Consider the following 22,683-nt stretch of genomic DNA (forward strand, 5'->3'; position numbering starts at 1 on the left):
TTGGAAGATGCAGTTTAAGATGTACCCCCCCTGAATTAGAACCCCCCCTAGAAGTGTGTATCCTTCCTAAATGTATTCCACCTGCTCGTAAACATTCCCAAAAAAATAAGGTTGATTTTGAGAGAGATTTGAAGTTTGATTTAGCACTTATTGAAGCCCTTCATTATATAGGAGAAGGTGAACTTCTATTCTATTTATTTGTTTGACAAAATGTCTACTATTTTATTGTATACCTATATCAGATCTTGAAATATAGTGCATTTCAAAGATTGTGTCGTCCTCCTCATACTGATAGATACATGTTCTAAATTTTTCAAGCTATTTAGCTAGGCCTAGCAGGTAGCCTCCAAGTCTCGAGCAGCTCTCAACTATATTTATTGAAAAGCTACATAATGCTCTTTGACAGCTCATAACAGGTAAAGACGAAGCACACCACTTTCCTTTGTATTGTACTTTGGCTCACGTATGAAATATTTCTTTGCCCAATCCAATTTACTTGCCTCATATTCACGAAGTGACCTGATGAGTGCAAATCTTTTTCATCCGAAAATTTTCGAACAACATACTTGACAAATCGAAGATTATCTATCGCTCTGCCACAAACATTTCTTTGTCAGTAAGTTCTTCATTATAGGTTTGAAGTTGTCTTAACTCTCAAATATTTTAAATATGTCTGAAGCTTTCATGTTAACTGCATCTAAGCAATGGGAAAGTTGGATGTCCTCTCTGAGAAGAATGTTGCCATGCATTCGCTGAAATTTTGGTGTAGTCCCAATTCTTGGCTCCAATCATCATTTAATTTTAATTTTCTGTGCATCATTGACAAACATCCAAGGAAAGCTAAAATTAAGTTCATTCATTTGGCTGCATTTTTTCATGTCTCCTGAATATGAGTAAATCTTTTGAATTTTTATAGGCAAGGAAAACAGTATGGAGGATAGTAAGTGCTTATTACCTAACTTAGCCCACATTAAAGTGGCCTTCCCAAATTTCAAGTTCACCGAACAGAGGAAAAATGAGCCTTTGCATGTGTGGTTGCAAAGGATGGCAAATTGCAGTAAGGATAAACCAGAATGGGGCTTCGAGTTGGTGGATGGGGAATGGAGGTGAGTGTTCATTCTCATGTAATTGATTTTTTTAATTTTTCCTTGATTTTACAGGTGAAAGAAAAGGGGTGACCTGTAATCAGATATTTGTAAGGTTTTCAGAAGTGCTTGATAATAAAATGAGCCATATATTAATTCTCTACCTAAAATGGGTAGGAATATCTGGCTTTTAATAATATTATCAGTTTGAAAATATTTAATTTCATGGCTATATGCCAGGAGCAGCAGCTATATATATTTTTCTGTCAAAGAAGTGGGATTATCAGTTCCTTCAACACTTTTTATAACATGGACTATCTAGAATGGAAGAGAAGAGAAGCTATAAATATGCTTTATGTAGATAATGTGTATAAGCATTGAGTAAGTACATATATAAATAGAGGGCTCACCACTCATACAAAAATCGTATATATTTTTTATGTAGTTCTGGAAGAGTCAGTCAGATGGCGAGGAAGAATTTTTTTGCGAATTTGCTCGTTACACAAGAATGGGAATACATTCCGAAGCAGAAAGGGGCGTGGCATTTAGTGTTGACAGCAGTTAGTCGATTTTGTTCATAACAGTTATAAAAAATATTTCCTTGAATTTCGGCTAGTAACTTGGCTTTTCTGAGTTTATATTCCTAATCCAGTTGCTAGCAGACTGTTCTTAGTACTCAGTTGAAACTTGCAGGAAACGTTTATTGTACTTTTTTCCGCACTGCTCAACCTTAAGTTGTTCTCAACTCAGTTTCAACGTTATGTTTATTTATATATCTTTTGGACAAAAAAACTGGAATTTGGCGATGTACAAAGCAATCGCCTGCTAACTTTCATATCTTACTATATATGTCCATATATGCTGCTTGTGAAATTTGAAAAAAATTATAAATGTATTTTTGGTGAAGAAATGTTAACTTTATCTTGAATAGGAATATAAATGTATTTTTCGTGAAGAAATGTTAACTTTATCTTGAATAGGAAAGGAGTTGGGAATTTGGGATTTTCTCATATATTTTTGGCACGTCATTATTTCAGCCGCTTGCCATTTCGTGGCAATTTTCTGTGCCTTTTTCATTCAACTGTTGGCTAACAGTTCTCAACACCAGAGACTGCAGAGCAGAGTTTTTAATGCCTAATTTCCTATATAGGTTAATCTTATTATGTTTTTAGCTGAGTTTCAACGTTATTATATTCAGTTAAGTATCTTTGGGCCTAAATTTCCTATTTTTGTTAGGTTGGAAGCAGTCGCCAACTAACTGTAGTATCATATGATACCTGAAACAATTCAAGATCGTTCCTCTCTCTACTCCATCCGAAGCAACACACAGATGCTGAATGACTTGCAGGAGGCTCCTCTTCAATATTTCATAGTCTTGTGAGAAGATGTTTGACTAGTTGCCTTCTATATGCCCTCCATCCTATGCCTGCCTTCTATACTATGGTATCCAGGTTAATTAATTCCCATGGCTATTGTGCTAAGGCTCATAGTACTAGATGTTTGGTAAAATTGTCATGGGAGATCAGGAACCTGGATATCATAGTGGTCTGTGCAGTGGCCCGGAAAGCCATAGGTCCGTGGTTTGATTCCCGGTCCAGGGGTATTTTTTCTTAATTTCATATTTATGTAAGCACTAAGCTTAATAGGAAGGGTCAGGTTCGTAGAGCACAGGTACAAACTCCCCCTCCGAGATACAGCGTAAGACTCCTCGTGTCTATTCCCTCCAAGAGGCTTTCTCCCGTGTCGCGTCCGTCTCGTGACCCTCTCGGCATCTTCCTATTGGCCGGAAAAGGCCGCATGATAATGCATTTCATACGCCTTCCCACGCCAAGATACTGCAACGTGTTACGGCATAAAGTGTTGGAGAAATACGCAGAGACAAATTCCCACGCAAGAGGAAGTTGTTAATCAGAGTAGGGTGTTAGAGTCATGCACGAGGATGGATCCCACGCGAGAGGTTGCAACGTGTTATGAGTTTCAGATACTGGACCCATCACTCGAACGTGACTCTGCGATTCTTCCATTACCCGAGAGCGAAACAGAGCTGGCACGAGACGGCAAGCGACACCCTTACATTTACATACCTAATACTACGTTTTTTATCTCAATAATAATAATAATAATAATAATAATTTTTTATTCACTGAACTGGCAATATACATTGCATGGTTTCGTCACAAAAATCACTATGATACAAATTACATAAATACAATAATACAAATTACATAGAATCATTTAAATAATCGCTAATATCATAATAGGCTTTACCTGCTAAAAAATTACATAATTTAACTTTGAATAGGGAAGGGGGACAGCTTTTCAGTTCAGATGGAAGTTTATTAAAAATGATGGATGGAGTGTGATGAGGTCCCTTGAGAGCTAGAGATAGATGGTGACTTTTGAGGTGAACGTCACATTTTGAGCGAGTGTGGTAGTCATGCCATTCATGATTCCTAGGAAAATGCTCAGGATGCATTTTAACAAAAGTGGCACAATTCAAGATAAAAATGGAGGGAAGTGTTAATATTTTTAGGTCCAAAAAGATCGGTTTACCAGGAGTCCTCTTAGGCACTCGAACCATAGCTTTCAATGCTTGCTTCTGAAGAGAAAATAATTTTTTTGCATGGTGTGAAATTCCCCAGAACATAATTCCATAAGATATATGAGCATGAACATTAGCATGGTAGATAAGTTTGAGGGTAGAAAGAGATAGAAATGGGGCCAGCCTTCTAAGCATAAAAATACCAGTGCTAACTCTATTCATAATGGCTTCAATGTGTGGTGTCCATTTAAGGTCGTCTGAAACCAGAAGGCCTAAGAATTTAACACAGTTACTTTGGGTAATGGGCTCATTCATCAGATTGAGTTGGTGATTATTTATAGGTGTGACACTCTTAGGGTGGAAATCCAAGAAAACAGTTTTGTTAATGTTAATTGATAAATGGTTGGTATTGCACCACTCAGCCATCCTAGAAATTGAAGTATTGACAGAATTTACCAGATCAGAAATATTTCTAGAATGTGACAGACATGAAGTATCATCAGCATATAGCACAACATCCTGTTGAGGAAACAGGTTTGGTAGGTCATTAACAAAAATAATAAATAGGAGGGGGCCAAGTATGGAACCTTGGGGGACCCCAGTATTAATATCTAAAGGAGAAGAGAATGAGACATCATTACTATACTGTGACCGGCACGTATATTTCACAATTTGTTTCCTACCAGTTAAATATGATCTTATCCAGTCCAAGGTTTTTCCTCTTATTCCAATGTTGGCCAGCTTAAGTAAGAGAATATCATGATTGACTCTATCAAAAGCTTTTGATAAGTCATAAAACACTGCAAGTGAGTGTAAATTTTTGTCTCGGGCATTATAGATGGAATTTAACAATTGATATGCAGCAGTAATTGTCGATCTTGCTTTTCTGAAGCCATGCTGTGAATCATGTAAGATATCTTTTGATTCAAGATAAGAAATGATACGGAAATAGAACACTTTTTCGAAAATTTTGGAAAAAGCAGTAAGGACAGAAATTGGTCTATAATTGTTGGGGTCTGAAGATGAGCCTTTTTTTGGGATAGGAGATACTATGGCTAGTTTCATGCGAGAGGGAAATTCACCACTTAGGAAAGAGGTGTTAATAATATCAACTAGTGGACTTGCTATATTATGGATTACAGTTTTAATGATCGGCATAGGGATGCCATCAATTCCAGAGGACCAATTGTTGGGGAAGGAGTTAACAAGCTTAATGACTTCATGTGCATCAGTGGGCTGTAAGTACATTGAGCAGGGAAAAGGAGTGCGAGATGTGAAGGCTGCAGAATTTATGGTGGGGCTTCGAGGAGAATTACAAAAGAGTTCATTAAAACAGTTAGCAATAACATGGGGATCAGATGTGGACTGATGATTGAAATTGATAGTTGTGTTGTTGACACAATGTGAGGTAGATTTAGTATTATTCTTAATAACTTCCCAAGTTGCTTTGGAACGATTTTTCGAAGTAGAAATGTAATTTTCATTGATTACCCTTTTGTGCTCAACCACCTTGAGTTTAAATCTTTTTAGAGCCATATTATATGATTCCATCTGGTCTGGATCAGTTGATTTACAGTGGTAGTAAATATCTCGCAGTGATTTACTTTCAGCCATTATTTCCTTAGAGTAGAAATTAGAGTTAAAAGGTCCATTACATTGTTTGACATGTTTGACTGGAAATGCAGCATTAAAATGGTTGACAAAGGTATTTAAGAAGAGATTAAACTTTTCATTTGCATCAGATGCTGTATAAATATCCATCCAAGATTCATCAGATATTAGTTGCAAGAAAGTGTGTCTGGAAGCAATGTTGAAGATTCTTTTGCTAACAAATTTAGGCTTATTTTTGAGACCAATAGATGGAAAATTGACCAAGCAAGTTAATGCCATATGATCAGAAAACCCAATATTAAAAGTTGTAGTTGACAAGCAAGAGGGCAGTAGAGTAGTTGCAAGAACATCAATTAGGGTAGAAGATTGAGTAGTAACTCTAGTAGGATCATTATTCAGCACAGAAAGCCCAAAGCTTTGAAATAGATTTGTCAAGTCACATTTATCATGGGAGGCACTTAATAGATCAACATTGACATCACCATATAATAAGATACCCTGTATATTGAGAGTAGATGCCAACGTAAGAGCATCATTAAGGGCTTCAAAAAATTCAAATACACAGCTACTAGGTGATCGATACACACCAAGGATAACATATTTGTAGTTACCGATTTTCAGAATGGCACCACAACATTCAAAGGTTTTATCAGTACTATGAATTTGATTCAGACTGGTAACACTTAAGTTAGGTCTTGCATATATAGAAACACCACCACCTTTACACTGAGTGCGACAGTAGTAGGATATTAGATTGACATATTGAAGTGTAAGAATTTAATAATTCGTTCAATAATTCGTTCTAGAGGAGGACTTTTTATGTTTTGGGCCTAAGTGAAGACTTCATTGTAGGGAGTTTTCATAACTAGAGAGGTTCACTATGGGAGGTTTTTGTGTGCATTATCCAATGGACGAGTGACCTTCAAAATGACTTCAAAATAAATAGGTTTCCTAAAAATTTTGCTGTATGGGGGTTTACTGTATAGAGGTTTGACTGTGGCTAGTGCTGTATTCATGCTTTCACATCCTCATTCATTGAAAAGCTATTTTTTGATATTACTAACTTAACTGAATTTGATGCTGGCTTTTTTTGATCATCTTTGAAGTTAGATAGACATGGTTGTATTCCTGGTATCTAAGTGATCATTTGGTGGTGAACTTCATCTTTTTTGTGTGCATTAAATTTCAATTTCTTTGCTGTAAGTAGTTTCAACAAAAGAGCCTTCAACTATTTATATAAATTCAAAGATTTATCATATCAGCAAGTGACGCAAAACAACCAACCAGGAGGGCAATATTGGTATTGTAAGAGAAAACACTGCCATTATATTGTGAAAGCAAAATATTCTGAAATTAGTAATTTAAAAAATATATAGATGTGCCCCTAAAGCCCCTCTCTAAGTACAGAAAGTCATAAGTCATGGTGCTTATTGGGGCGATTAACAAATGTTCGAAAATTTGTAACTGGGAGGATCAAATCGCCTTTACAGTGTAACAAGGTGATTCATCTTTTTCATTCAGTTTACAGTTCAAGTGTATAAACGGGCTAGAAACTCAAAAAATGAATTTTTAATCGTTAAATGCTGGGCTTATAAAAAATTATGACTGCCAATTTTTTTTGATTTATGCTTTTTTCACCCATTCACATGAAATCAGATCAGGGGTGGTCTGGGATGATTGGGGGCCCTGAGCTGGCACTCATGATGGGGCCCCCCCTCAGCGGAGGATTCACCTGCCTCCCCCCCTCCAGAAAATTTTAGGATTTTGCCTGCCCGGTAATGGAGTTTGACGCTATTCTGGCTCTAAAAGCAAGATAAAATTTTGTAAGAAAAAATATAGTGAAAAGTAGGATTTCACAGCTTATAAAATTTAATTATGTTTAATGGTTCTATTATCTACTTAAAGAATTTGCTCCTTGAAAATGCCCTGAAATAAATGAACCCCTAAAACAGCCTTTTCAAATAATGCTTTTAAAGAGCAAAAGTAAAAGAATTGCTATGAGAAAAATTCCCCTGGACCGGGAATCGAACCACGGACCTTTGGCTTTCCAGGCCACTGAACAGACCACTACGCTATCCAGGTTCTATATTTCCCATGGCAATTACACCGAGACTAGGTGTTATATACTAGGTGTTAGGCCCTCACGGTCCATCAAGGATGGCACCGCAAGGGAGAAAGGACTTCCAAGAAGCCACAACCAGATGAGAGCCTCAAACCTGCGCTAAAGCCGCGCAAAGCGGTATGTGTGATATTTCTAACCCTGCCGCGTGAACGTCGGTGAAATATAGGAGAAGACTTTTGGTTGTTATGCGTTAACTATGTCTAATTAATTTTTGCATGGCATATATATGTAGTCACAATTAAGTCGCTTTTATCCATACTCCCCACACAGCACACGGGGTAGTATGCAGATGTATATGACCACCATGAAACTTTTACTAACAAAACGGCCTACTACATATGCATGGTAGTGTCTTTTTTTATCAAATAATTTGCCAAAAAATACCGTTTTTGAATCTTAAAAAAACCCAAATAAGCAGGGAAGAACTCCCAAGACCCCGGGTCCCACACCCTTTGGTATCACTGCAGGTTGTGAAATAGTAGATCGTTTCTTTCCTTTGTTTGCGCTTGGTGAAATATATGTATTGAAAATAGAAACTAAGTGCACAAAAAATTAAAATACGCATACAAAACGAACTAAAAAATAAACGCAACTATGAAGAGAAGAAAGAACTGCTCGGAAAGTTCACTCGAAGCGCATCACAAGACGGTATTTTTTTAAACTATTAAAATGAAAATATGAAAATTCCAACGTACCTGAATCTGTATTTAAACTCTCATTGTGTAGTGAATCGATACAGGAAACACTGTTCTTGTTCAGCCAAGCACTGAAGTTTTTTTTGAGATTTTATTAACATAGATGAGATTTTTCTTCTTCTCATTTCTTTTCTGCACACTGCTTCTGTAAACACGTTTCATATTAACACTTCAAAGAGGATGAAAATCTCGCACTAACCAACTAGCATTCACTGAACTGCTAAGGTGATCAAAGGATTTCATGAATTACATGAGGAAAAATAGAGAATATTTGTGTTGTGTGTGTGCAACATTCCCCCTCCAACAACGCTTCCTTCCCTACTTCCAGTCCTGGGAGAATTACTTGGCACTGATTCCCATGGTAATAGATACCCCTTAGTCAAAAAATCATACAAGTGAGATGTGTAACTATCAGTGGGCATTAGGCCGGCCCTTATTTTTCATAATTGCAAAAAGTTATGTTTTCCTGGTCTCAAAATGATCCAAATGGTGTTCATATTCACGTGTTAAAATTTGGTTACTTTAAAATAACGGCAACCCGTGCCCCAAGGGCCCTAAGTACTAAGGACCCTCAACTGAGTTTTTTGGGGCCGAAAAAGCACTATTTCTATGTAAAACGTAAAAGTAAAGCCCTTTAGGGCCGATTTTCTGTTTGTTTTGACCTATCTCTAAGCGTTTAGGAGATATCGTCCGTCGTAATGCAATCCCCCCCTTAGGGCGCCACCCTGCACCGCGGCGCCGCTGAGGTATGTCCCGCACCACTTACTAGAGACTTCCCCTCAACCCCCTCCCCTCCCTTGGCAAAGACTTTGCTCCTAATGACAAGATTTACATGCTAGTGGTACAGTATTGAATAGGTTGTTCCTCTTGTGTCATGATTAATGTTGTTAAAGCCTATAATGTCAATTTTAACCCTTCAACGCCGTCCTATGTACTGGGTACCGACCCCTTAAACCTTGATTTTTTGCCGCCAAACGGCCGCGAACCATTCCAGCAGGCTTTGTTTCAAAGTGCTTTTTATGTACAAAATATTAAAAGCATGTGATAGAAATGTGTCTATGAATAATAAAGGAATGAAGGGAATGAGCAGGGCTTCCAGGGCTCCAACAGTAGATAGAAATATTCAAGGAAGAAAAAACGAGGCAGTCAGTTCACGGAATTAGATCACTGTGGATAGATAGAGATAGTTCTTGTGTACAGTGTGCAAAGGATAGGAAGTGCTAAGGTTTTTAGGATGTAAGGAGAAAAGTGGTGAAATAAATACTTTATTATGAACGTGACGTTCATTTTAAGAATAGACCAACAAGGAAAGGCATGTAATCAAGAATAAATCCAGGCATTGAACTGGTTGGAAAAGAAAGTGAAGAAAAACTCGGCTCAAATTTACCGACAGTGAGAGAAGTACTATATGTTTTCTCTATCACCTAATGGGTTCGAAATTTGTAAGACTTAGTGCGAGAAAAACCGTGAGAAATGCGTCTCATCCATAGTATAAAAGTAGAATTCCTGTTGTTACGGAAAATAAGGCGATTGAAAAGTTAGAAAAATGAGGCAAAGAATGGATGAACGTGCAACGACATAAAGAGAGCGCGTACTACAGTGGAGATGAAGAGAAGAAAATCTTTCGTAACCAAACTTGATGTTTTGCTTGGCATTGCAAGGAGCGGTACCATTGAATTTCTGACGCGCGAGGAGGTAAGTACAGTTAATCTCTCGGATAAATGTGCTTGGGCTGAAGAAATAAAGTTCTTACGCAAATAAAGAGGAGAAAGAAATGCAGTTATTGGTTGAATAGATTTCAATATATTCAAGAAGAAATGAAAAGATGTGGTTCTCCCCTCCTTTTGTTGCATTAGCTCCCATCAGTGACCCACAGTTCCTACAAAGACTTGTTAATTACGAAAGTGTTAACCTAGACATAGCGAAAGCAGCACAAAAGAGGTTTTCAAACCACTTGTGGTACATGAGTGAGGAGTTGGTAGGCCTGTCATTCTTTGACGGATCCATTTCTAGGTGTGAAAAAAAACGTGAGACACCGTATGTGGTCTTGTGTAGGAAAATATGATCCATTCTATAAACATATGAAGAAGGCATTCTATAAACGTAAAGACATGACTAAGGTATCTATACCAAATTTTGTCACCACTAATTCGAGAAAGCTATTTAATGTATTGTAAATATGCATTGCTTTCTTTGATGTGAACATACGAGAAGGGGATGAACATACAAGAACGATTTGCAAATTATTCGGGGTCATCAAGTGGGAAATGATTGTGCAGCGAAAGGAGTGAAACTAATTCAAGATTTTTAGGCAGTCACGTTGCAGGAGGAGAGCTTTCAAAATTTATTACTAACAATAAGTGTGACTTTTCATCGCAATACAACCCTTACGTGCGGAAAGGCACTTTCATTGCCAAATATAGGATGTCAGTGAAAAATTAGAAATACAATGAAAATTTATTTTATTTTGGTTAATGTGCCGAAATTCATGGATAGAGTGAAAATAAATTGATCTCTTGGATTGGAAGTATTGTTATGGCAATTAAATTCTTTCTAAGGTAAGCACATTTCTTCAGAGGCTAGATCTTGATATCAGGAGCAAAGTATTTGCCGAGGTAGGGGAGGGGGTTGAGGGGAAGTCTCTAGTAAGCGGTGCGGGACATACCTCAGCGGTGCCGCGGTGCAGGGTGGCGCCCTAAGGGGGGGATTGCATTACGACGGACGATATCTCCTAAACGCTTAGAGATAGGTCAAAACAAACAGAAAATCGGCCCTAAAGGGCTTTACTTTTACGTTTTACATAGAAATAGTGCTTTTTCGGCCCCAAAAAACTCAGTTGAGGGTCCTTAGTACTTAGGGCCCTTGGGGCACGGGTTGCCGTTATTTTAAAGTAACCAAATTTTAACACGTGAATATGAACACCATTTGGATCATTTTGAGACCAGGAAAACATAACTTTTTGCAATTATGAAAAATAAGGGCCGGCCTAGTGGGCATTATAATGTGATATTTTTCTTTGATGAATGAATTGGGGTATCGACTACACAGAAACCCCTTATCCTCCTGCGGGGATATCGGGTTTTGCTACGGAACTGGAGGCTTTGGGAAGAGCGGACTAGGGAAAAATGTAATGTCACATGATCCGTAGTGGTCCCCAAAATATACTGACATATGCATGGTCGCACTTAAGGTTGCCACCGTGGTCTCATCTCAGGAGGGAGATTCACATGAACTCCTCGTAGTATTTGGCCTAAGCGTGGGACAGGAGAGGGAATAGAGATGTGACCAGCGCCCCAGTGCATGCTGGCTGCTTCATGATATACGCGAGCGTCGTGTGGGGCCCTCAGAGTCATCTTGATGGCAGTTCTCTACACTAGTCCCTCACAGTGTTATGAGGGTTTTGCAGTATGACATTATCGGCGATCCAGAGGACTCTGGGCCCCCCTGAGCTTGGGGTCCTCTGCGATCGCCGACCAGCTGACCTGGCCAGACCGCCCCTGAATCAGATTGATATTGATGGGCCAGAAGTACCTCATAATTCAAAACAGCTCAGCATGGCATTTTAGATCACTAGAGTAAAGCCTCCATCAGGTATGTTTGGTGGCTAGAGTGTTGCCTTCCTAACCTGTGGGGCGTGGCAGAGAATCCCTGCAGTGGCAGAGATTTTTCAGGGACAGCCTGATCACTCACCCTTGTTCCCACTTAACCTTGAAAACCTTTAAACCGTGAATAAGCCGTGAATTTCGTATAACATGAAAAAGCCGTGAATTACGTCCTAAAGCCTTAAAAATCTCTCAATCTTGATTTTACGATCGTAGAACTACGATAGGTAGATTGAAAGAAAAATGGATATTTCGATCATATTTCAAGGTCAGTCACTCGCAGACATGGCCACGGATTTATCTGGGCACGTATATTTGAAGCGCAATGGGGAGCATGCATGAAATTTGTTCATCATGCTAGCTAGTCTCATTGAAAAGAAAATTTTCTCACGAGTCCAAATATATATGCCAAAACTCTTCTAGTACTCCACAAACGTCAATAAATGCTAATTAAAAATGCTCAAATATCGCTTGAAGTCACGGGACCTGATACGCCTTCTGGCATCATCGCACCGTACACCATTCACGTCGCTAAGAGAGTAGAGTGGTAGAGCCTTAAATGAAAGATATCGAAGTAAAAGTCTTCGTCGAGCTTTGTAGAAGTCCATATAAGGACGAATTGACTTAAGACTGATTTAAGAAAGGAAATACCTCAGTTTACTTTTGGTCAACTTCCTTATGGCGGCTGATTTTCTGAAAAACAGTGATTGCTTCATCAATAGTGCAATGCGGGAGTAAAATAGGGCAGGTAAATAATTATGCGATTAATGAAAATTATTTTACGAACGTTTTTAAATATTTATTTATTGTCCATTAAGATTTATTATATCCATTGCTAGCTGAAAATCTATCTTATGTATTTACTTAGTTACCTACCATGCGGAACTTAGATATTTATCCCTAATCGGTCGAAGTTGAGATCTAAATGATCATGAAAAGGTAAATAAAAAGTATTTGATAGACACAGAAATAAGTTTCAAGTACTATACTGTACTTACTCAAGTTCCTGTTTTTGAACAGAAACGAGACGAAATTTTAGATCTTGCGTTGACACGCAGCAAAATGTATGGGCATCACAGCAGCAAATACTTAGTTTACCTTACAAAAAGCCACATATTTCTCGAATACTCATTATTTTTCCCAGTGGTTTAATCGTAATCAGTATTTATTCTCATGAATAGCCACCTTCCTTTATGTTTATAATCCTACAATCGGTGGATTATTAGGTACATTTCTAGGGTTATTTACAAGGTGAAATGAGTGATACATCTTAAATTTGGTTTGCCATCGGAGAAATACTGGCGATTTGATAAAACCCTCCAGTAACCCTGATTCAAGAGTGTACTTACGTTGAGAAATATCCCGTTTACAATGTAAATAAAGTATTTAACTCCTTTCTGTAGGTCATCAACCACTTTCTTCTCTTATTTTTGTCCTTTGAGGCACAAGCAAAAACCTTTTCCGATGAGAAAGTAGAGGTACTTGAGTGGTGGGGCACTAAATATGATATATATGGTTTTCACACGTTTGTATATTGAATATCCATGCTGCAATACACTAATGCCACTAACCAAATGATGTGGGTGCCCAACGTAGATCACAATCTGCAAACAACTTATTTTCATTTAATCTTTCCAAATCTCCCCAAACAATCCCCTTTATTTATTGCAACAACGCCTTGGCAACCCAAAATATTCACAGTCTGCATTTTGTCGTTAAAACGAATTATTTTCGCCTAATTTGCATTTGAGCACTCGTAGATCGGTTTTCTATCCTCTTCCTCAGTCTGTCATCGGTGGATACCGTGCCGTGACGTCACGCTTCGATGACGTCGTGTTTTCAAGCAGCCGATGAAGATCAATTTTTAAAGACTCATAACTCGGCTAAAAAGCATTATTCATGCGCAAAATTTTCGGCGAGTACATTTGAGGTAGAGGCCTTCTTATTACAGTACTTAAAAAAAATTGTGCATGTTCCCCATTATTGGTCTGTGTGCCATAATGACACATTCACCTTGAGCCTGTACCAAAGACTGGTAACCTAAGTGTTCATTAACGCTTGCGGAAATTCAGACACTTCTTAACTTCCCTAGCACCCTGGTCCCTCCATTTTCCCACTCACAACCTTTAGTCGGAGCTGAATTTTGCAAACGATATGTGACGTCAGGAGATAAAGCACTTTGATTGCTGCCTTTGCATTCACGGTGTTTGTCGCGTTTGTTAAATTTTTAGTTAACATGCGGCCGATGATTGCTACGTGATCAATATTTCTACCAAAAATGGTTTATCTATAAACCGTGAATTTGAAGACATTTAGACAGTGAAAACCTGGAAAAAAACCATGAATGTTATTATTTAGATTGAGTGGGAACCGTGTCAATGTTTATGTGCTTTGCGGAGGGAACTTATAGTGCAACTTAAATCCATCAGATGGGACATTAAGGTGTGGTTGCTATGGTGCCTTTTGTTTAGAGCAGGCTAATGCCCATGTTTGGTTTCTCTCCACCCTTCCTTCCCTTACCCATGTCTAAGGTGCAAATGACCTCAGCGCTCAGTTGCCTCTTCCAAGTACCATACTGCTAAGTCTCCAGTGGTCAACAGTTCTCCACCTCTGCTAACAGGTGTTGATCAATTCTGCCACTCCTAATGCAGCTTTTCAACCATCACTTCAAGCTAACTCCTGTAGCCTTTGAACTGGATAACCAGTCAGAAACCAAAAATTCAGGTGAACTTAAATTTTTCTTAGAAGTAGATAAATAGTTTGCATCACCTGTTGTAGTCGTTATTGTTGTCATTATTTACATTTAGCTTAAAACTTTTGCTTGAGAAATAGTGTCATCATCCTCTGATGACAATAGCATAATAATAAATACTTATAGCATAAAAGTAATCAAAAGCATAATTTCCATTTTAATCTTATAGCATAAGATGATGAAAAGTAGTCATTTTCCTACAAGGAACAAGGGAGGGAAGATTTAAATGTAAGATGCGTGTTTATTTAAGTGATCCATAGAAATACTTCACTTAAAACTTGTGAAGCTTTAGGTAGCAGTTTTAAGGACCTATTTCCTTACATGAAAGCAAAGTAAATAATTTTAACAAAAAAGTAATTAAAAGCCATAATTTCCACATGCTTGGGTGGATCACCAAGGTGCAAGTCTAGCAAAAAATTATAAAATCCACCCATTATTTTACATGGAGAAAATAAACTCTGAATATTGGTTGTAAATAGACATTTGCAAGTAGCAAATTAAAGCTAAATTATGATGAAATAGTCATAGGGCCACAGAACATGAATATTAATCATCAAATACTAGAACAACAGATGAATGCACTAATCATGTGCATTAGTTTTTTGGGGAAAGTATTTGATGTACAGCTCTAGTTAAAAACTAACAATAGGTACAAAGTCGATTTTCTTATTCTTTTTCTGTGACATAGAAGGCGTAAATTAAAAATTTGTTGTGTTAGCCCTGTGCATCGATTCCTCTCTTCTGCAGCAAAGTAAATTTTTAATATCAGTATGTGTGCAATGACTATGAGGCAATTAACTCACCCTCTTTCTCTCTCTCTCTGTTTGTCCTCTCTACTGACCTGAGGAGTGCCGGCATTTTTTCATCTCCTTGTGAAGCCTTTTGGTTCTGCATGGTGAGAGATAACTAGAAATTGAGAGAAGCATTTTCATCAGTTTCATTCACGTCTTTCAACGTGGAAAGTGATGCAAATTGAATTCAAGCCATAGACTCATTTTCAGTTAAAATATTTCGTGTGATCAAATGGAACATTTTCAAAAGTTTTATCGCATGAGCAGCGAAGACAAAAGAAAATGTAAATTGGAAATGCAGTAGATTCCGTTTAATGGGTCCACCGGTTACTTGGGGCAGCTGCTTAATTGGGGTAGATCCTGAAAAACAGAACCCAATAGAGGAATATCCCAGAGTATTCTCCGCTTAATTGGGGCAGCATGCCGCTTTATTGGGCCATGAGTCGGATAACCCTACGCCAGCGCGGTTACAGCCAATCGCCTCGTGCCCCCTACCCCGACCCAGACCATTCTGTGTGTCGTTGGATAACTCTCGGCGGCCGTACTGTAGCTTTATCAACTTAGGAATAAGGTCTTGGAACGCATTCAGTTCGTATATCGGACGTACTGTATTCAGGAAGATATCAACCCTCAATTGCGTCGTGCCGCATTCTTCTGTTGAGAAACTGGAACGAATTTTCCTGTTTAAACATATTTCCGCATAATTTAATCGGGTTCTTCAAATACTTTTTTTCCGATGATATCTGAAAGAAACGTTGGTACTGAATTCGTTATTACGAACCTCCGGTTTTTCAGTCCCGCGAACTTCGTAATAACGAGAGTCCTCTATACTATTTTTTATATTTTCCTCCTTTAATTTACTCTTACTTTTCAAAAATGTTCCTATTTTTCCCCTATTTTGAAAGCTCTTGTTTTTATTCTATATGCAAGAGGATAGGACTTTTCTTTAATAGGACTTAGTAAAAGACATTCATTCAGCGTCGCCCAAGACTGTGAAAAATATTTTTAGCTAAATTGTTATAATTCTTTAACTAAACTCGCTGATTTATTAATCAAATTAATAGTTTAATAAACTTGTGTTGCATTATTAACATTCTTTAGTCTTATTTCTACCATTTCAAAGTTTTTTATGCCCATATACAGGATAGTTCGCCTAATTGGGGCAAAGTGCACAAGTCTCGATATGTCCCAATTAACAGGAATCTACTGTATTGACTGCTGATTCATCTTCGCAGATGAGTGACCCTTTTTCAAAACATTTCCAGCCACTCAAAATTTAGTCTTAATTTTTATTAAGAATTTTACATGTACAGCATTAATTTGTTCAGTGTTTCAATATGCTGAGACAGAAAATTACCCGGGAAGGGTGGGATATTGCCTCCCACTGTCATAGTCTCTTCCACCAACCAGCTGAGCAAGTTAACCTGTAGAAAGAAGTGCCTCTAGAAATTATTCTCTTTCATCAGTCGCAATCTAATATTCATTACAAAGGGTACTCAAAGTAATTCATGATCCTTTGTTGGCCATAAGTTTTGCAATACTTTATCAGTCATACTTTGTGACTTTATTTATGAGACAACATTTTTGAAGGCGTGTTCCCAAAGGATAATATCTATGTAATATGAGATGAGGTGGTTAACATTTGTCATTTCCAAGAATTTGTGATGACAATTAGGCCCAAAGTGTGAGTCGTTCCATGCTGCATCACTTGTTGCAGAGGTGCTGCACGGATCCCACTCCAAAAGTGCCAAATTTGAAATTTCAGGCAATGTCCGTATCTCTGAAATTTCGTAAGTTGGATGTTCATGAGTCATAAGTACAAAACTTACTGTATATTCTCCATGTCCCAAATGATGAAAAGCCAGGAAATATTTACCTTCAACTCAAATGCAACAAATGTGGGAAAAAGAAACGCTGATTAAGTCAGGCCATATCCAGTGTCAATACAAGTGAATAAAATTATACTTGAATCATTTCATTACTTATTTTTTAGATTTTTATTATTCTTGCTGAATAATTTTTAACCTTATTTGCAGATGTACTTTCTACATGAAGGAGGTGTTGATTGCTTCTTGTGTTGCTAACAAGAAAAAGATAGCGAAAAATAAAGCAACTGAGCTTGCCCTGAGGAATTTGGGAGTGGTGTGCAGCGGAAGAGAGGTTGATGGAAAAGAAGCCAATGGGAAGAAAACCAATGGAAATGGAGCCAATGGGGAAGCAGTGCTTGGGAAAGTAGCCAATGAGACGGCAGAAAGCAAGGGATTACTGAAACAAGAAGAGAAGGTTTGTGGTGCATTAATTAATTAATCATTCAGGTTAAATCCTTGGTTTTATTTCATCATCACTGTCAACAATCCTAGGATTGGTTTGACGTAGCTCTCCACTCAGTTCTCTTATCAGCTAATCTTTTCATACCTACGTATTTCTTCTCTTTCTCATCCTTCTTTACTTGTTCCATATATTTTGTTCAAGGTCTTCCTTTTCTGTTCTTGCCATCTGCTTGTCCCTCGCTGATTGTCTTCATCAGGCCATCATGTCTCAAGATATGTCCTACTCGGTCGTTCTGTCTTCTTATCAAGGTTTTTATGAGGCTTCCCTTCTCTTCTTAAGACTTACTCATCACTTAGTCAGTCAATCCATTTGATCCTCATCATTCTTCTGTAGCACTACATTTCGAAGGCCTCTATCTTTTATTTTTACTAGATGGTCATTGTCCATGTCTCACTTCCATACTTTAAATGTAAGTTCAGATAAACTGTTTCCTTACTTCTATGTTTAAATTTTCCACTATAAGTAGATATTTCTTTTGGTGGAATGCTCTCTTCCCCTGAGCTATTCTGCTGATAATTTCTTTCCTGCTTCTTTCTTAGCTAGTCATCCTGCTTCCCAAATAACAGAATTCATCCACTTCTACCAGTTTTTGCTTCCCTATTATAATGTTAGTCTTGAATTATTCTCTTCTGCTACATACTAATACCTTGATTTTCTTTGTTTATTTTCAACTTATGTTTACCCAATACCATACCAATGTTAACCAGAATATTTTTTAAATTCTTCTCTGTCTCTGCTATGATGGCTATATCATCGGCAAATCTTAGCTTGATAATTTTTTCTCCATGCATTATCACTCCCGAGGCCTTTTCTTTAATTTCATTAATGGCTTTCTTGATGAAATCATTGAAAATTATGAGTGACGGAGCACAGCCTTGTCTCACTCCTTTCCTAATTCTTGCTTCTTCACAACTGGGCCCTGATTTTATCACGGCTACTTGGTTTTTGTATAAACTGTGGATAATTCTCCTGCCATGTTGAAAAACTCCAATTTCTTTTATGATTCCCTGCATTGTGTTCCGATCCAAGTTGTCAAAAGCCTTCTCTAAGCCCACCAATGCTACGAAAGTTTGCTTGTTCTTTTCCATTCTCTTCTCTATGAGCAGCCAAAGGGCCAATATTGCTTCCGTAGTGGCTTTGCCTTTTCTGAATCTGAATTGATCCTCATCCAAGTACGCTTCTGCTATTGGTTCCATTCTTCTATAGATGACCCTTGTTTGTATCTTCCACGCATGTGTTGTCAGGCGTGTGGTCCTAAATTCTGCACATTTCTCTGCTCTTTTCTTCTTTGGAATTGGAATTATAATGTTCCTTTCAAAGTCCTTTGGTAACTTACCTCTTGAATGCTTTTCATTCATGATTTTATACAGCTGGTTAAATGTATTTTCTCCAGCATTTGTAATTAGTTCTGCTGGAATATCGTCAATTCCAGATGCTTTCTTTATTCATCCACAGATCTCTGACTGCTGCATCAAATTCTGATCTTAAAATTGGGGCTCTATGTCATCTTTATCTGCTTCCCTTTTATTTTCAATAGCTTTTGTTCTTAGGTTGTTTTCAATGTACAACTTTTCCAGATATTCTTTTCATCTCTGTACTTATTCCTCATTTTTAATCATTAGTTCTCTATTTTTGACCTGTAGGGTATTACATCTTGTCCCCTCTCCTGAAATTGGTCTCTCATTATCCAAAAGGCGGTCTCTACTTTTTCGTACACAGGATTGGTTTCAACATCTTCACAGATATTTTTCATCCTCACTTCTCTAGCCTTCCTCACTTTATCTCGTTTATTACCATATATGTCTGAATATAGTCCCTCCTCTTTTCCAAAAATGCCTGTGGTAAAAGTAAAGGGGGGGACTATATTCAAACGCATTTTTTTAATATTTCCCGAAACTGAGGCCTCAAAATTGGGGGGTGGGAGACTATATTCAGAGGGGGACTATATTCGGAGAAATAAGGTATTATAATAAGGCTCTTGTAACTATCCTGTCCTTCCTCTATTTTTTCATTCTTGTAATTCCTTCTTTCTTTGATGAGATCTAATATGTATTGTTGAATTAAAACTTTTGGGCTATGTCGCCGCGTCAGATTTTGGGTGGCCCCAACGTTTCCCGACCGATGCTGGTCGCTTTCTCAAGGGAATCTGAAGAGGTGGGATTTAAAATTGGTATATATGTATAGGTATACGTGTCAGGTGGTGGGGGAAGGGGAGTGAGAGGTTGGAGGAGTAGGTTTTCGATTATTTTTGCCGATTACGGGTTGCCAAGTACGGCTGATTTTAAGGCCAGTGTCTCTGTTAAAGTTGTTTTTCTCCTCTTTAGATATTTCTATTGCTTCTCTTACGAGTCTCTGTTTAAAGCCTTTCACTCTCGCAACAATTTTTGCTTCCTTAAGGTCGATTGTGTGGCCCAGCGCTGCGTGTTCGGCTACTGCGGACTTCGTTGACTGCCCCAGTCGAATTGCCCGAACACCCTGTGTATTTGGTAGGATAATGATTGAATTTTTTACCACAGGTACCTCATGAAGAAAAGGGCAAAGAAGCAAGAGATGAGATATCAGCAAGCTCTTTGGAACAAAATATTCTGGATATACAAAGAAGAATTCTTTCGAACCAACTAAGGATTTGTGATAGTGTTAAACGAATTGTGGAATCTAGTGGCACGTATTTTAGTCATTCTAGTCCTGAGGATCCTAACTTATCATACTATAATAGCCATGTGGTAAGGGTGGAGAACTCAATTATTATGAAGCAGAATATAATTTTAGAAAGCGTGGGCAGCTTCTCTTTTAGTCAGAATTCCAAGCATGGTTGTGAATTCCAAAGATTCAAGGAACATTGTATGAGAATGTCAGTGCAGAATGAAATTTTTGGAAACATTAAGAAATGTGACTTGAAGAAACTTAATATAGTGGAAGAGAAGTTGTACTTAGGAGATGTTTGGGAAGAATTGAATAGGCGTGAGCCATTGGCTGTGAATACGAGGATGGTTGGGGAGCGGTGGAACAGGATAATGGAAAACCAGACATCTATGCTGGACAACCAGTTGGGTATTATGTACACGCTAAGTGGAACGACCCCCGACATGGAGACCGGGTTTGATTCGTTGAATGCTGACAACCATGCGTGCTTCCTTGCAAACGTCACTACTACTTACCGCTATAAAATTTTCTTTCATGAGAACGAAATATCTTCAATGCTAAATGATGTGATGAGCAGCCACAGTAATATAATTCATCTGCAGAGAAAAATCTTTGAGAATGAAGACAAAATACTGAAAGCATTCAATTCATGTATTTTTTCGAGAGATGCTGTTTATGAAATGACTGGCCGAGTTCCCTTCTTGGACAATCAACTGTATGCACTGCAGCTGAGAACATGGGCCGGCATGAACCATTTGCTGGCGAAACTGAATCAAGTGTATATGGATCGTATTGACAATCTGAGTGGGAATGATGACATAGTGAACTATCAAAGTGAGATTCTTGCAAATCAGAAAAATATCTTGGCAAACTTAAGTAGGTTTCCTGGTACTCTGAGTGCCCTACAAGGAAATCAGAGGTTGATTCTTGATGTTCAGAATGAAATTCTGAGTCATTATATCCCTGCTATCAACGACAATCAACCCCTTGGAGAAGACAACATTGGTTTCCAGCTGCTGAAATCCCAGGGCTGGACGGGAGGTGGCCTGGGATCAAATCAACAAGGCATTGCAGAACCTGTGAGGTAGGAAATTCATTCTCTGCTTATCCTTTTCACTCTCAATTTAAAATGGGTTGAATTTGCACCTTCAATCGAAAAGGACTAGCCAAGTTGTGCTGCAGATCCAAAGTCATCTGTTTATTTTTCCAACCCAACCCTTTTGGTCTGTTTGTAATAATTAAGTGAAAATGTTGTAATTTTTATTGCATTCTAGTTCAACGGAATAATATTATTACGAATCAATTTTTTTATTATATGCTGTATATTTTAGCATTTTCAGTTGATGTCAATCCCAAACTTTGACTTTGAAACTATGAAATTTTGAAGTGAGATTGTTTTGCAGTTCACTGTTTCTATGTTTCTGTCATAGAAATACTCTCCAGAGTTTCAAATGAGAGTTGATTAATTGAGTGGTATGGGATGTAATTTCATGTTTCAACTACATAGTATGAGGCTGAAAATTCCATGATTACTCTATGATTATGCTAATAGATTTACTATTAGAAATAGTGATACTGGGAGTTGTTGATATTTATTTACAGGAGATCAATTTATCAGCGCACCACATAAGAGAAACGTAAAAAATGCAAGGTTGTATACAATATTCTTGCCCTGAAGTGTCTAGTAACTCTCTCACTAGCATGGGACACCGTGAAAAGTTGCTACCATGAGGTTTAGAAAACTCAATGAAAACACAAAACACCACAAATGGTAAAGCCGAATTAAAAACACCAATGATTATAACATTACTGGGACCTAGTTACTGGTACAAAATCAGTTTACTATGTTGGTATGCGAGAATGGAATAGTTTGCAACAGGGTCTAACCCAAGCTCTCAACCATAGAACCTTCACAAGCATGCATTCAATCCGGAAGGAAACCTTGCAATTGATTGGGCACCTCCAAGTTGTCACTTAACACACACCCACATACACACTCTGTGGGCTCAACTGTGGGAGAAAGTGCTCAGACTCAAGCGATTGTGTGATAGTTCTCAAGGTTAGTTAAAGGTTATGTGAACAAGGTTTGTAATAAAAGATTTCCTAATCTACTAAAGGATTAGGTCGTTGAGTTTGGATATCATATGGGATGGAGGGATCCAGGATTTTTTCATACACAGATGTGGATCTTATCCTTGATTTCAGTTTTCGGATCTTTGGTTATTATTTTGGATCCAAATCCATTTTTAAGTGCCTGCTGTAAAACCTTTTAGCACTTTCTCGTAAATATCAGGAATTACTTGATTTCAAAAATACTTAACGTCCAGGTACTGTGTAACGTGGCTTCAGAGCCCCAATTGCATGTAACTCGATAATAACAATAAAATGTTGGGATGTGCGAGTACTCGAAAATTCTAATCGAGTCGAGTAGTTGGTACTCGACTCGAGCGTTTCCAGTAGCATTAAGAATGTCGAGTCGAGTAGTTAAGGTTACAGAGCTTTCGAGGCT

The 22,683-nt window shown here is 38.0% G+C and overlaps 1 protein-coding gene across 9 annotated transcripts in view; it reads left to right on the top strand.

Moving 5' to 3' along the window:
• The window catches only part of LOC124156240, a 36,482-nt gene that overhangs the window by 1,375 nt on the left and 12,424 nt on the right, over window positions 1-22,683 (top strand). For 8 of the 9 annotated variants that reach the window (XM_046530671.1, XM_046530722.1, XM_046530712.1 and 5 more), the window contains exons 2-4: window positions 917-1,106; window positions 17,237-17,483; window positions 20,048-21,258. In XM_046530671.1, the coding sequence (XP_046386627.1) occupies window positions 917-1,106; window positions 17,237-17,483; window positions 20,048-21,258 (1,648 nt within the window). Of the gene's footprint in view, window positions 1-916; window positions 1,107-14,277; window positions 14,382-17,236; window positions 17,484-20,047; window positions 21,259-22,683 lie in introns of those variants that run through there. The other variant, XM_046530703.1, reaches the window with a different exon arrangement.

The sequence above is a fragment of the Ischnura elegans genome, chromosome 1 (assembly GCF_921293095.1).
Source record: "Ischnura elegans chromosome 1, ioIscEleg1.1, whole genome shotgun sequence".
NCBI lineage: Eukaryota > Metazoa > Arthropoda > Insecta > Odonata > Coenagrionidae > Ischnura > Ischnura elegans.